A 15,773-nucleotide genomic window follows, 5' to 3' on the forward strand; every position below is an offset into this window, starting at 1 on the left:
CATTTAAAATTCAAGCTGCGTCGCTAAGGTCTTGCACCCTGTACCCCATTTACTTCCCCACCCAACGAGATGCAAATTTAATAAAACTCCTTCCAAAATGAAATTATGCGGAAAAAATATTAGAAAAGGGATGCTATTTTGCAGTTCCAGCCTCCTCCGAAACAAAGCAAAACTTTTCAGTCGGAACTCGTGATTTTTAGACCATATCTCGAGGATATCTCTCATAAATGGAACAATTGAGCAAGGTGTAAATTCATGCCCGCTGTTACATATGTAGCTTTTAGATTAAAATTGTGAATTTATGAATTTTTTATTATTCATGGAAAGAATAAAGTCATACACTTGTACACCAGGTTTTAAAACACTGATTTATTAATTTCCTCACATGAATTAAAATGTATTTTTTTTAATTATCTCAAAATATTCACTTCCGATGGATGTTTTAAAACAATTGCATGACTAAAGGAAATGGCGATATGGAAAATGAGGGCAGGTGTATACCCTCTATACTTATCACAATGTAATTAGAGGTGATTTAAAATCAAGTTGATTTCTGTAAGATTAATTTCATATTTTAAAGTAACTCATTTTGTAACATATATTTAATAAATATCTAAATATACCACCATATCAGCAGTAATACATTTTGGTGATCATTATGGCTTCATGAACGCATTACGTAAACACCTATTTCTAGTAAGAATTAATCACGTTTTAATAAAGAAATATTTTCACATAACAAACTATCGGCTTTCAGAAAGATTGAATAAGGAAAGCGAACAGGTGTAATATTAAAAATGTTAACTAACAATAAAAAAATGAAAACTCAGAATAATATTTTCTCTGCGTTTAAACGCTCTGTTATCTGCTTACAACTTTAATGATTTCTTTACTCATCATTCTTATCATCCACCGGATGTTTTTTGGAATACCTTAAGTCTCCTAGGAAAATGGTTTTAAACCATTTCTTTTCCTAGAAATGCCTTGATAAATTCCATTTCTAACATATACCTTTCAAAAATATTATAAATGTGGTCAGTATGTCAAAGTAAATCTCATTGTTTTGAACTTTGACCTTAATTCAACAAAAAGTGATTTTATGTTGAATAGAATCAGTTTTAACATATTTGACCATAAACTAGGTGCTCAATGATAAATTCTTTGAAAGGAATTTTACCACAGCAAAACAATTAAATCGTTAGATTACACCAAAAACTAAAGTTTTTGAGAGGACGATTCATAATCAACATAAACGTCACACTTTTCCACCATTTCTCTGCACCGTTTACGATTTGTGAATGAAATATCCCCATTTAATACCCTTTCACGGCTCCCGTTCCGTCATTTGATGAAAGTGTTGGTAAAAACCACTTGAAAGGCCTTTTTTTCTCTTTAACGACGCATCTTTAATATCCTGCAAAATCCATATCATTAATGGGACTTTATAAGAGGTAAGCTGGCGTCAGAAATAACAAAAATATATTGTCCCCAAAGCAATTAGGAATTGGGGGATAACCAAATTAGCGGAGGAAAATATTAACCCTTCGCAGAAATGGTGAATGGAAAAACGACCTATAATCCACCCCGGAAAAAATATTACACAGGGGGATCTGCAAAAAAAATGCCAGTAACGATGGGAGATGTAAAGCCCCAACACTTTATTGCGATATAACAATACCTCAAAACGGCAAGAGTGCTAAAAATGGGAGGGATAAAAAGCCTCGGGCGTCTGGCAAGGGTGGTTAAAATTCATTCCCTCTCATCGCATAATAATCCCAAATACTCTGCCGCCTCGGTCCGACCTTCCTCCATCATCAAAACCTTCATTTTTTCCCCTGGAAATTTTTCTCCTCCTCCCACCGAATTTGCCCGTCCAAAAAAAATAGAAATACCTTCGCTCCGGGCTTGGAGAGTTCGGCGGATCGAGAGGGACGAGGTGAGTCAGGGAGATGGGGTGGAGTGGAAATGGAGGTGCGGTCGGAAGCATCCCTCCCCTTTTCAAAAAGCGCTCCCTTTTCCTCCTGAGAGGGGGGCGTGGAGGGAGGGAGGAATGTTTTATTCACGGTCCCCCTCCAACACCCCCACACCCAAACGGTGGCCTCCTGCTCTCGCTGACGAGGGGGAGACGAACATACGGGTTGAGAGGAGTAAAAAAATTGCCATCCCTTTTTAGTACACCAATCAACGGGTGGGGGTGAGGAGTTTATGGGACGCCCTACCCCCGCATGAGATGAGATGTGTCAGTCGCTGGATGGGATCGCGGGCTCGGTTGAGTCTCTCCCGTGGGCCCATTCCTGTTTCGAGGCCCTGATACAAGAAGGGTACGGTGTGTACAAAGAGGTAATGCACATTCTTGCTACAACTGTAGGCATTATACAAAATGCTATGGCAAATTTAAATAATATTTCTGGTCATTTTTAATGCTATCCACTCAACCAATGGTTCTGGCATCATTAATTTTCCAGATGATCTGTTAGTTGCCGAAAAGAATTTATACCCCCATGTGAGTCGTACCATATGGATCACCACATGAGTACAATATTGGCACAAAGTATATTTAACGAAAGCATTATAAATAAGTGCACAAATACTAGTATGAATCTTTTTCGGAAGAGATTGACTGCGTTAATATATTCACATGGTCTAAAAGGCTAAAGAATAATTTTACAATTCATCTGAGGTAACTTGGGTTCAACGTAAATTTCCATATTATTTCGTCACAAATATTTCGGTGGAACGTAAATTAAGTAGTATCTAGTCAAGACTTTTATGAGTGAAAGGGGTTTTGCCGTTTATGTGCAAACAATTAACCGTCGAAATAGAAAGAATCTCACGAAGTTATCCAGTTTCCATCAACTCAAGCAAGAAAATGAAAATATTTGAGCAAAAAATAAAATCGAAAAATATACCAATCAACAGATAGAATCGACTCAAAGTCTCTGCAGGTAGCTAAAACAAGCATTTTTTCCGAAATCTTGTGTAATAAATCGATTTAGTCTAAATTTGATTCTAAACTTACCTTGAGATATTTAACTTATTCACTGTTAGGATTTCATGGTTATTTCCAGAAAATGTAATGGCTAAAAAGTATTCTACTTTTAAAGTTTGAATGTCACCTAGGGGTATACTTCTAACACTAGTATTTACAATTTGGAACGATATCTACAACTGGGTTCTGCTGGGTGTCATTTAAACAAGTCGATACCTCTAAAGGCTTCATATCATTCGTTATATTTTGGGGCAAAGTGCTTGGTTATGCTAGAATAGTTCTCGTAAATAGGTTTCATTAAATTTACCTTAGGTTTTCACGATAGCTCCCCAAGAGTAAACTTAATATTGTCGATTTTAGTTTTTAGAGCCATATAAAACCATTCTAATAAACCTTTGAAGTAAAAGAACTCTCTCTAGTTGTAGGTAAGCATTACACGTTCACATCAATAAAAATATTACCTGCTTTTACTTTGTAAATGAGTAGTTACACTTTCGTTATTTGGCAAGAAAATATTTAAGTTAGTTCCGAAATAGTTGTTTACGGGCGGGAAATTTAATCGCCTTTGGTTGCTTTACAGTGTGAATTATTATGCATGGCAAAATTTCTTGTCAGTATGAACCCAAGAGAAATAGGATATTAACGAATGAGCCAATTTAAAATTTCACTGTGTAATTGTGTCATAGAAAATTACCATCGTCCGGTTACAAATAGTGTCGTCATATTTAATCGTACACTCTTAGGATTTGATGTTAATTAAGAATATCTTATGTCCTAACTGCATGCTCATTTTCAGAGCTTTAGTTATCTTTTGAAAAAGCTGAAATAAAGCGCCGGTCTCGCGCTGTTTGTCCACAAGCAAATTTATACGAAAGAAATTACTGTTGAATATTTCTTTTCGTCATTCTTTAGAATATCACAATGTATACTTATTATTTCGCCAGATACCTATACAGAATGTTGCCATCATTTTGGATTAAGTTGATTTCTAAATTAGTTTCCAAAATCAAAAGGTCGCCCATATTTCGCACGCTGACTCCATGTCTTTCCGCTAGCATCCAAGGCGTACGTGGAATATGAGACGCAGTGATTGGATTCCTCACGAAGCAAAGGCGGAAGCCGTGGTGCATCCAAAGGAGGGGGAACGAGAGAGAGAGAGAGGTGTGGAGAAGGGTAAAGTGGGGCGTGTTCTCCGAAATGCACGGCTTCCGTGTGCTATAGATGTGGGATCTTGCCTTGACTGTGGATAAAGTGGGGGCGGGAAGAAGGTCTGTATCTGCTGCCCAGGGCGAATATCACGGAGGACGAAGTCCCATCCGCTCGTCGTAGGTTTGGTGTCGTATGTTGGAAAGAGGGGATGATGGTGCGCCGAAAAGGAACTTCCCATCCCACACCAGGAGTCACTCGCCCGCTTTCACCATTCCATTCCGCAGCCCGAGGTGGAAACCCCAACCCCCATTCCCGCCTGTCGACAGCCCTGCCCTCCCCTTACCTAGACTCTCCGTACACCCTGACCCTCTTCCACTGCACTCGCTCGGCGCAAATGGATGAAGTGGATGCCACCTCGGGCACATTGATGGCCTCAAGGCTCAGACGGATGGTGTCTAAGGGTACGGCTCATGGGTGGAGGAGTGGGGGGTTGAGGTATTGGGATGAATGCGAGTGCGCATACATGCTTGCAAGGTATTTTTTGTGAGTATATATGAGTTCATATGGAAGAGAACGGATGAGTTTATATGCAGATGCATTAAGCATATGCACATAGTGGTGCTTAAGCCTTGCGTTCAACGTCAATTTACACATGAGACAGAAAACAGAATTATTTTTTAAACTTACAATGTTACTACGATCTTCTTTAGCAGCTGAGTTGGAAATAATAGGGGTCACACTATTCCTGTATATCTGCTTAGAAATTTTATACATATTATCAAGAGATAAAAAATATAGCCTTTTATATATTTCTCCATTTTCTTTAATTAGGGTGAATACAGGTATAGTCACGTAGTCACAGTTTCATTTAGTAATTTCGACTTTTGTGTATGCACGCAAAAGTATTTACAAACATACTAAAACATGCATTATAAAAATTAAGAATCCAATGTAGAATTAATCCACAACGCTGCTGTTATATATGACTTAATGGCTACGCTTAAATTTCCAATTTTTATGAAATTGCAGGTACAAGGATTATCCGAATACCACGTCGAAGGGATGAATTGATGCAATGAATGATGCCCTATTATCCATAGTCAAAGCTTTGGACTAACAAAACTTTGGTCATCGATTTTTATTCAAATTAAAGTACGATGGAAATAAAAAATGCAAGTAAAGTACAATTGTCGTACCTATCAAAAAGGGTTTTGTTGTGATAGGTTTTTTAAAGATTCTGATGAAATTTTATCCGGCTTTTATGTTGAGCATACAAGTACATAAAATAACCGAAGAATGATTTATCATTCACAATATAGCCCTCTTTAATAATGGCAATAATTTAACAAATCTGCTTGAAGTGCCAGTTTAAAAGAAATGATTGAATTCTACTGGCGTCATAAAAGTTTACAAGTGTAGTTGATAGGCAATATTTTAGTGTTATCTCCGTGTAATACACCAAGGTTTAAAACTTAATAAATACACCAGACAAGATGCATTGGATCCTCCCCTTAAAATTCATGTTTGTAGGTAAATAAATTATAGAACATGCTGGTAGGTAATACGTCACTATTTTTAAAATTATAATATCGTCTACAGGAACCATTTCCAAACTCTATGATCAAAATATTATAAATTTCAATTTTTAATTCAGTAAGAGACAAATTCTTCCCCGAAGTTTACTGAACCTATTTAGAACCTCTCTCTAGATCGTGTGTACACTTAAGTATATATGTATGCATACGAGTATATTTTATTGATTAATTCATATCCTCGTAAGGGTATGTGCGGTGAGTGGCAGTCTTAATGAGCTACACGGCATCGATGGTGGCAGTCCTTTGACGAGAGTTGGGTGAGACCTAGAGGGTGTCTGAGGTTCCTTCGGAGAGGACGCGATCGCCGCCAATCTGCAAAGTAGAATTTGGGGAAAATAGCATCGTATGAGAGTCCGTTTGCTCCACGGCGACATGTCAAAGCGCTCGCGGAGCGGGAGATGCCTCTCAAGCCGCTTGCGTTAGAGCGATGATGCGTGCGATGGAAGTTCACCGTCCCAACTTTTTTATCTCCTATGTAATACTTAACTTATTGGGGAAGTGGATAATTTATTCGGCTTGTGAATTACTTCGCGCGAAATACAATTTTATTTCGAAGTTTCGTGGCTGCAAATGTTGCAGTTGTAAAAAGAATTTTAATTGAATTTCTGAAGTGAGATTGCCTTAGTTTACCTTAGGTGTATCATTCAGCCAAATAACTTACTCCCATCTTTGTGGAGGTAGTTCTACGCGGGTTTTTCTGGGGCCTAGGTGTATACTATATATGGATCATTTAGATCCTCCCACTTAGTCGCAATATTTCTTTCAGTTGGGTAGCTTCTCTTTGAAATACTCTTCTATGCATTAGTTTCATGCTCACCCTTGCTATAATAATGTTCATATTTCTGCTATTTTTGTTTTTAACTAAAATATATTTAAATTAATGCTAATACGTTATAATAATTCGAGCAGGTAATTTAAATTCTCAAATACGGCCAAAAAATACAGATTCTTTTACAATTTTATTTTTAAATTTCTCATAAATCACTCATCTCGACCGGAGGTGATGGAAAAAACATTGGGAAGTTAGGACTTGTAATAATACAAGGGCTCAATGATTGGAGTGAATCATATTTTAATATAACACCTAGATATCATTTGTAAATTTACTAGGTTGTGCATTAGTGAACTTTCATTGAATATTTTTCACTCTCAAAAGCCTTGCGGCGATAGAAGATAGAGACAAACATATATATCAAATCATTGATGAATATTCGTAATTGTGATGTCCATAAATGAATAATATGATATAGAGCTACAAGAAGCAGGTTTTACAAGAAAATGTATAGAAAGCAGTATAGCTACTTTTCATTCAAGTTATTCCATCTCTTAGACATGCAGCTAGTAAATATAAATATAAATATTTATTACCCCAGAAAATTCAGTGTGGACAGATTTTATTAAAATTGATCACTTTGTAACTTTAACTTACATATTGATCATTTAATTGATTTCATTTTTATGGTTGAGCAAACATTTTCCATTTTCCATGTTTTTCTTGCAATAAAATTATTAGTGTTGGATTATTACGACCTTGCAAGTTTTGGTACAATTGGTTATTGATATTTTAAATTACAAAATCGGAAACATACGGTAAATCAATTGTAGTAATGGTGAAATACTTACATCAAAACTTTTATATGATTCAACGTAATTAACCGTGTATAACAATTTTTACCGAAATATGACTAACTTCAGTGAGAACTTTATTCGCATGAGTGAGTGGAGGTTATATTGCATGAATCAGGACAGTAGGAAAGTTAACTCAGAATTTCAAAAGTGAAAACCTTTCATGCCATTGTTTCTAAATTGGTTTCACGGTGTTTATTATGACATAATTGCGAGTACTCAAACAGATTACGAAAATAGTGAAGCTGTCAATAAGACTGTAAAGATCACTGAATACCTGAAAGCTAGAACGGTATGCAATCAATGTAGTAAATTTTTGGCGTTTATTTCTTTCTTATTGTCCTTCATTAACTTTGCCATCCCTTTAAGTTAAAGGAAGTGAAATGTATGTGGGTTATAATATGCTTTAGGTTATGTGAGCCGTACGTATCATCCTCGTGGTTGAGAGTCAATGACCAGATTGACAATAGCTATTTAAATTCAAACATAGCAGAAGTCCAAATATGGACACATTGCTTAATTTTCCCTTCATTTTTACTCTTTCTATTCCTGTCTAAGTGCCGTCCACAAATCATATTGCACGCAAAGAGAGGTTAAATCCTTCCGAGGCAGAATGTTTCACAGAAAATGTAAGAAATGCGAGAAGAAATATGGTATCATACTGATATAGGTTTAATTGTGAAATATTCACATTCCAGGGAGATACCCAACCATCCATTATTCTCACTGAAGCGCACTCGATCGATTATTATCTAAATTTAAGGTCGAAATAGTCAGGAAAGTGTTAGCTTAAATATTCCTGGCAATCAAGGAAATATTGGATTTATGGATAAATTAAATTATTGGTGCTGTTATTTCATTCATTTCGGTGGAGTTTTAGCTTCAAATTACTAATGAATAAGTAAGCTTTTACAAATAGAAGATACTATTAGTTCCTAGATAGTACCTGTTATTATTAACATTATTCAAGCTTGTCACTATTTGGATGTATATCTTCATTAGAGGTTGCACAGAAAGATTGGTTCCAAGTTACCAATAAAATGCCTATACTTCTTATTACCTCTGGATTACTGACTAATAATCTTATCAATATCTAAAAAAAAATGCAGGCATGGATTTGACAATACTATTAACTCAGTTTTCCCTTTTATTAATCTTCTCATGTCTTTATTTTTCTTTGATTTGGTGCCATTCATTTTTTCTTTGTATTTTATTCAGGGTATTCCTCTGTAGTACTCCGGGACAATTTTCCTTGCTCAGGGAAATTGTCCCAACAACACTCGTAAATTAATATTTGCACATAATTGTTCGCTCTTTGTAGGTTTAGAAGTATCTTATCTGATCCATGTTTATATGATTCCCTTTGAGCCGTAAAAGTTTAACATTTATTAACTGGCTGCATAAGAAAGGATTTCCAGACCTCAATAATTGTAAACCGTAATGTTAAATTCTCTAATGAACATAAAAATGTTTTACTGTATCAATAAGTCACTAACTTATTTTCTTATGGCTCATTTGAATTGTACTCACATTAGGCTGGATTACTAGTATAAAACGCAGTATAACCCAGCTATATTAAAATGGAAGATGAAAAGAGTTGTTTTTGACAAGTCAATTGTAAATTAAAGGTCTGTTCAAAAAGTCAACATAAGCGTAGTGAGGATTTTTAACATTCGTTCATTTAAAACAGTATAATTGCGTACGGTTTTTTTACCTGATAACCCATCATTTTGGCACACGTATACAGGGTTCGTCCGGAAAATAAGTGTACTGATTTTTTCCCGCCGCTCCAGGCGCGCCCAGCACCGCTCTGACGGGCTGCGATTTGAGGGGGGTATGTTGGCAAGCGACGCTGAAAAAGGCAGTCGGCTCTGAGCTGTGGTGTAGTGAGGAGCTCTGTTAACGCGAACCTCCACGCTCGACCCACGTCACGGAACGCGATGCCGAAGTTTTTGGAGCAGCGTTATTCCATCAAATTTGCGGTAAAGCTTGGGAAATCGTCTACCTAAGCTGTCGGTATGATTAACCAGGCTTAAGGGGAGTCAGCCATCTCCAGAAACATGATCTTTCGGTGGCACAAGATGTTCGTGGAGTGCAGAGAAGAGGTCGACGACGAACCACGGCCTGGACGCCCATCAACGACACTCACCGACGAAAATGTGCGAAAAGTTCGCGATGTACTGAACTCTGATCGTCGTCTTAGTGTTCGGATGATAGCAGAGCAGTGTAATGTGCCAAAAACAGTAGTGCACGAGATTATTAGGGAGCAATTACAGATGCAAAACATTTGTGCAAAGTTGGTGCCGAAAGTGCTCAGTGATGATCAAAGACTCAATCGTTTGGAAATCGCGACACAACTTGCGGATCACTGCAAAAATGATCCACATTTTTTAGAGGACGTTGTTTCGGGTGACGAGACGTGGATCTTTGAAAGGAACGCGATACGGGACTTTGGACGCCGTCAAAGAGGCCGTGACGGCGTGTCTTCGAGAGGTTCCCGATGATGCCTTCGCGGGAGCGTTCCAGGAATGGGAACGCCGCTGGAACAAGTGTATCGACTCACAAGGGTCCTATTTTGAGGGATATTAGCTTAAGATATGTAAAAGTGTAATAATTTTTTTTCCTGAGCTCAGTACACTTATTTTCCGGACAAACCCTGTATTTTGTGAGATAGTCTAAATTGTGTTCGGAATGTAATTGCTTGAAGTATTCAAAACCCACCGTCCCAACAACAAGATATATACGAAACTCACGCAATTTCTCCTCATGTCTCTATGGTAGAGAAATAATATTTTCCCTATTCATTTAAATTTGAAAATTATGCTGCAAAGGATGAAGGGAAGTTGATTTAATATAAGAAATACAATGGAATTACAATAGCGATAAATTGATTCATTTAAATTTTGATTTACTATTTTAGTAAGAGGGTCATCCGGAAAGTAGTACCCGTTCGTGCCGCATGAAGTGCTGACGACGCGAGTAGCCGCTGGACGAGGTCAGATAGCTTCAGTGGCTTGTCTGCCTTCTCTGAGCCAAGTTGCGTGACGCTAGCATTGCCTGTGTTGTTTCTGTGATTGTTTACAATGTTTAAAAAAATTGAGAACGCCGCCAGTTGTGAAGTGAGGGCAGTGATTAAATTCCTCAATGCAAGAAACGTTCGCCCATGTGATATTCATCGCCAATTAAAGGAGGTGTATGGAGACAATGTAATGGACGAGTCGTCTGTTCGGCGGTGGTGTCGCAACTTCAACATGGGGAGGGGGAACACACACGACGATGAGCGTTCGGGGAGACCGTCTGTCATTACAGACCAACTGGTGAGCTCAGTTGACGAATTCGTGAGGAACGATCGGCGCGTCACAATTGATGACATCTGTGAGCATTTTCCCAATGTTTCTCGAACAATTGTTCATGAAATTGTTAAACACCATCTGCATTATGCAAAAATTTGTGCAAGATGGGTCCCTCGCGTATCTCAATGAGCTGGCGGCGAAGGACTATGCAGCAGGAATACAGAAACTTGTCACACGTTATGACAAATGCCTTAATTTGCTTGGAGATTATGTTGAGAAGTAGTTTAAAGTATCCTCTTTCAAATAAATTTTTTTATGTTTGTTAATATTTACTTTTGTGTCTTTATTTCACGAACGGGTACTACTTTCCGGATGACCCTCGTACTATGAACACGGAAGAATAAGCAATAGGTGCTCGAGTAAATGCTATTCAAGTTTAAATTGGTATCAAATTTAATGCAAATAGCTAAGCAAAATGTTGTGCACACTATGAGTATACAATATTGTCATTTTGCGGAAAAAATAATTAAGAAAATATATGGTTTGGTTGTTTTCATCTGACCAAAGGTGCCTTTATTAAAACGCCCATGTTTTGCTTCCATTTCTCCAATTTCATTAATGATTGGAAGTATATTGATTCGCTTCGCGGCTCCCCTTCAAACCAGGGAATTTTGTTATCATTTCTCAACTTTATTGTCTTCTGCCTCCTCATTTACACTTTGCTACCCATTTATTACCTCGAGGATGTTACATTTGTAGGTTTTACTCACCGAAAATAGAATTAATTTTAAAAATAAATACACTGGCAATAAAATTCATTGCAGTGCACACTACAAATTCCTTTCAAAAAAACATGCTATCATTTATAATCACTTTTTTCAGCAGCTATTGATATAATGGAGGCAGAGGGCATGTCGAATCTGATATGTTTCTGTATCAGACCTGGATGATGACCAAGGACTCCGTCAGTATCGTGCGTGTGATGTTAGTCACTTTAATGATTGATGTCTTGCAAATCATTTTTTGGGTAGAGGAAGGAACTGTTATTCCCCAAAAATTATCAATGAAGCCTGATTTTTTTTTCAGTGTCAACTTTAAAATGTGTAAGTTCGCATATTTAAAAATAAGAAAGTTTTCAAAACGAGGGCGAAAATGCTCCTCGTACTTTCCTGAAAACACCCATTTTATCTGAAAGTATTTATAAAAGTTTGTAATATATTTAATGATGTATTGAAGTGTATTAATCTTAATGCTCTTTTTTCATCAACGTAGTCTGGACGCGAGGGGCGGCGAGCTGAGAGTGGCCGTTCACTGGGCGATGACCAGCGACCTGGGCAACCGGGCGCACTTCAACCCTGGGGACGACGCGACTACAGCCACGCTGAGGGTATCACAAGTCATTCCCACCGATGAAGGCGTGTACAGGTGTCGCATCGACTTCTTAGATTCCCCTTCACGAAACTTTAAAGTTAACCTGAGCATCGTTGGTGAGTTTCATATGAGAATGGATGCATTTCTTAATCAAAAATATCAGTCAAGAAAGCCTAATTCTGGGTTTTAGCGAAATATTTCTCATTTCCTACTTCATGCAAAGCATATAACCGCGTTCATTAAATATTTCTCTTGTAACCATCCAATAGAATATTTAATACACGTGGATTCTCTCTTTTATTGAGATTCCTGATATCCCCTGTTTTAATAATCTCTTTTACCTAAATTCCTCACCCTAATTCATTCTGCCTTGCACTCAAGCAGTTTATTATGTTTTTATTTTATGTCAAGTTACATAGTTCTATTCCATTTTATTAATATGGCCGAACAACATTTTTTTATGCACCCATGTCCCCGTTAAAAAAAATATTTTACGACACATATTTGTGCTTTGGTTCCTCATGCTTTCATTAGCATTTTTCATGTTCCTCTTACTAACCTCATTGGTGTTATTCTTCGTATATTAAGGTTTAATTTCTAAAAATTAACATTTTATGGTAATCAATATATACAGAGTAATATCAGCTTCCAAATACAACCAGTCCCTTTCCAATGGGCAAAAACCTTGGCATGGTGGAAAATCTACTGCTTTTTCAAGACCCCTAAAGCTCATGATTTCTCCTGTTAGGGTCATTCATACCAGATAGGGTAAATGAGACATACGATAGGAAGTACGCCGAAGATCTGTGGTGGATGTAAAGGCGCCTAACTCCAGTGTTTCGGCTATTTGAGTGAAATAAGTTGAAAGGAGAGCAGAGAACTCTGTAGCGAAAGCTATGAAGAGAGGTACAGCAAAGAGGAAGAGAGTCAGATTGCAGGTAAATAGTATTGAACGAAAGGTATTAAGAAGCCGAGTAAATATAGGAAAAAAGGGGTACAGAATTTAAATAATAGAAGTAAAACTAGACCAAAGAATTCAGTCAATCGCTCACCTCTCTACAGGTGTATAGAGCCTGTATGTTACCGAACAATTAGTGAGGAGGAAGCGGGTAGGTTATTCGATCAATAAGAGGGAAATAATGCGGGTGTTCCTGGAAGTAAAATATTGATAGTGATTTCGAACCCCGAGAAAGGCATAGGGAGAAATGGTTATGATGCTGGGGACTCTTTAGGATAAGGACTGGCCGCGAGTAGAAAGCAACAGAGTTATGCTGGAAGCAGGGTTAAGCCATAGCAAAACATGCTAGTAAAAATCCCATGCCTGTAAACAAGCGTATATATGCTACGTTTAAGAGAGTCAGTCATATTATTTTGTCTAGGAACAATGTTAAAACCAGCGTTTTTACTCCACTCAGTTTCCAGGAAACAGATTCGGATTCAGATCATAATTTAAAACTTATGAATATGAACGTAAGACAGAGTACAAAATAAGTAAGACAGACGAGGAAATGAATTGTAGAAGCATTAACCATGACGAAAAAAAGGAGTGCCAACAAGCTGCTGAGAACATTTTGAGTAAGGAAAGGGAGACGGGCACAATCGAAAAAAACCAGAAAATATCACAAAAGGAATGTAGAAAAATACGACTAAAATATAAGAACTGTAAATAGAACAAGTAAAGTGGTTAACTCATGAGAGAATGTTCAGTTGCGGTACAGATTTAAGTCAAAAAACTCAAAGATTAAAATAATAAACTAATGCGGGAAAAATAGAGTGAAATGGGCTTGGTGAAGAGCACAGTTGGAGGTAGTGGAAGGTTTTCAGAGCAAAGGTGAAATTAATGCGCTATACAAGAAGGCTAAATTACTGTAAAAAATGAGAAGGAAAAATAGGTACTAACTACAAAAAATACTTAGTATAAATTCTAAAGGGAACCAGGAAAGGTTAAAGATATATGGAAAAATCGAGAGAGGATTTTATATACTAAAGACATTAGAACAGGAAGGTTGGATATTGGAAGAGAATGTGACTAAGATGAGAATATTTGAGGCCCAGAAATTATTTATTGTGAGTCATAATAGGCTTTAAGAGAATAAGGCCGTGGGAATTGATATAATTTCCGTGAAATGGCTTTACGTTTAGGAAAACTTGTGAGAAAGTAAATGCATGGGCTGATCGTAGCTCAAATGACGATGGAATTTGGCCGGAAGTTTTCTTAAGGTTAGCAATCAGCTCGTCTGTGTGTTTGGAGTTCTCAGGGTCCCTCATGAAAGGATAGATAGCGGGAAAAATGATTAATCAGGGGATAATTATCTTGCTACAAAAGGAGATAGGCACGCGTTATTCAATACTTGTCATGATATGACTAATAGAGAAGGTATGAGTGGAGTGTCCGTTATCACTTCTGCTTTTCAAGCCATAAGGGGATGATTTGGTAAAAAACGATAGGAAGAACTGGTGATAGAAGTAAAATAGATTAGAGGTTTGAAACAATACGTTAAGGTTGCAGATAAACAGGCCTACATTCTGAAGATATCGAAAGGGTTACAAAGCGTTGTTGAGCCCATACCTAAATCGGTGTAATTGGTATGGGGCGTGATTTATAATGAACACAAAACAAAGTTTTTGAGGAAAAAAATGCAAATTTTAAAAGTAAAATAAACTAGAATAAATGGAGATTTTTACCTGCCTCAAAAGTAGACCAAAATGATCAAAAGAGGTGGGACAAAAAGAGTGGTGCGATGATGCAGTGTTCATGCGTAGCATTGTCAACGGTTGTTTAAGCTTTGATATGGAGCTTGGTATTTAACAGCGTGGATCATGCTCCGGGAAATCGTAAACGGAATGAATATTGTTTGGTATGAAAAATTTATCTTTTCTCATAATTATTTCTTTTATATTTATCATATATAGTATATTTATTAATTATAAAAAGACCACCTGCTAATATTTATTCGCTCTTGTGCACCAATACTTTGCAAGTTACTGTATTATTAAATATTTTCATATGATCACCAATCAATTTTATTAACTGATTTTTTAACACATTTCGTTTTTTCCCCTTTTTTATTTAGTTCCTCCCACTCGTCCTATTGTATATGACATTAATGGAGATGAGGTCACCGGCTCAGCAGCACATTTCCGAGAGGGTTATGAAATGTTCCTAACCTGCCACGTAATTGACGGTAAGTACCCTGGATTACCATTAACCTCTTCCGTCCTCATATATATATATATATATATATATATATATATATATATATATATATATATATGTAATACATTAATTTACATATATATTTTCTATCTGTTGACATATATGTATATTTATTTATTTATACCTGAAAATTAATTTTTTGCTTGTTTAGGGACATATTACACCGAAGTAGTAGAGAGTAGGGTTTTTTTGGGACAGTTAGGGTTAAAATTCCAGTAGTATCATTGGCATGGTCCAATTCGGATATATTTTTGGAATTATTTTTTTAATAAAAATTTCTATTTTTACGCACAGATGGTATCAGAGCTTTCACTAAGAATTTACACTTCATTCCTTACCTTCGATAAGGTCGTATACTAATGCTGTCTGAGTTGGCTTGATGGCTAGCCGATGGCCAGCTTACTCCAGGGATGACCTCACCCCCCGGCGGCGGTCTTACTCTTTGCACGCGTGCCATTGGCATCCACTCACGCTCACACATATTCTACTTCTACCAATGGGAAATAGGAAACGGTCATTTTATGATTAATACG

General features: G+C 37.1%; 1 protein-coding gene across 1 annotated transcript in view; it reads left to right on the plus strand.

Moving 5' to 3' along the window:
• The window catches only part of LOC139698728 (protein turtle homolog A-like), a 577,577-nt gene that overhangs the window by 321,664 nt on the left and 240,140 nt on the right, over positions 1-15,773 (plus strand). Inside the window, exons 3-4 of the mRNA XM_071597621.1 lie at positions 11,925-12,139; positions 15,098-15,208. Of these exons, the coding sequence (XP_071453722.1) occupies positions 11,925-12,139; positions 15,098-15,208 (326 nt within the window). The remainder of the gene's footprint in view (positions 1-11,924; positions 12,140-15,097; positions 15,209-15,773) is intronic.

Source organism: Hetaerina americana, unplaced genomic scaffold, assembly GCF_022747635.1.
Source record: "Hetaerina americana unplaced genomic scaffold, ioHetAmer1.1.p SCAF_9, whole genome shotgun sequence".
In the NCBI taxonomy this organism is placed as follows: domain Eukaryota; kingdom Metazoa; phylum Arthropoda; class Insecta; order Odonata; family Calopterygidae; genus Hetaerina; species Hetaerina americana.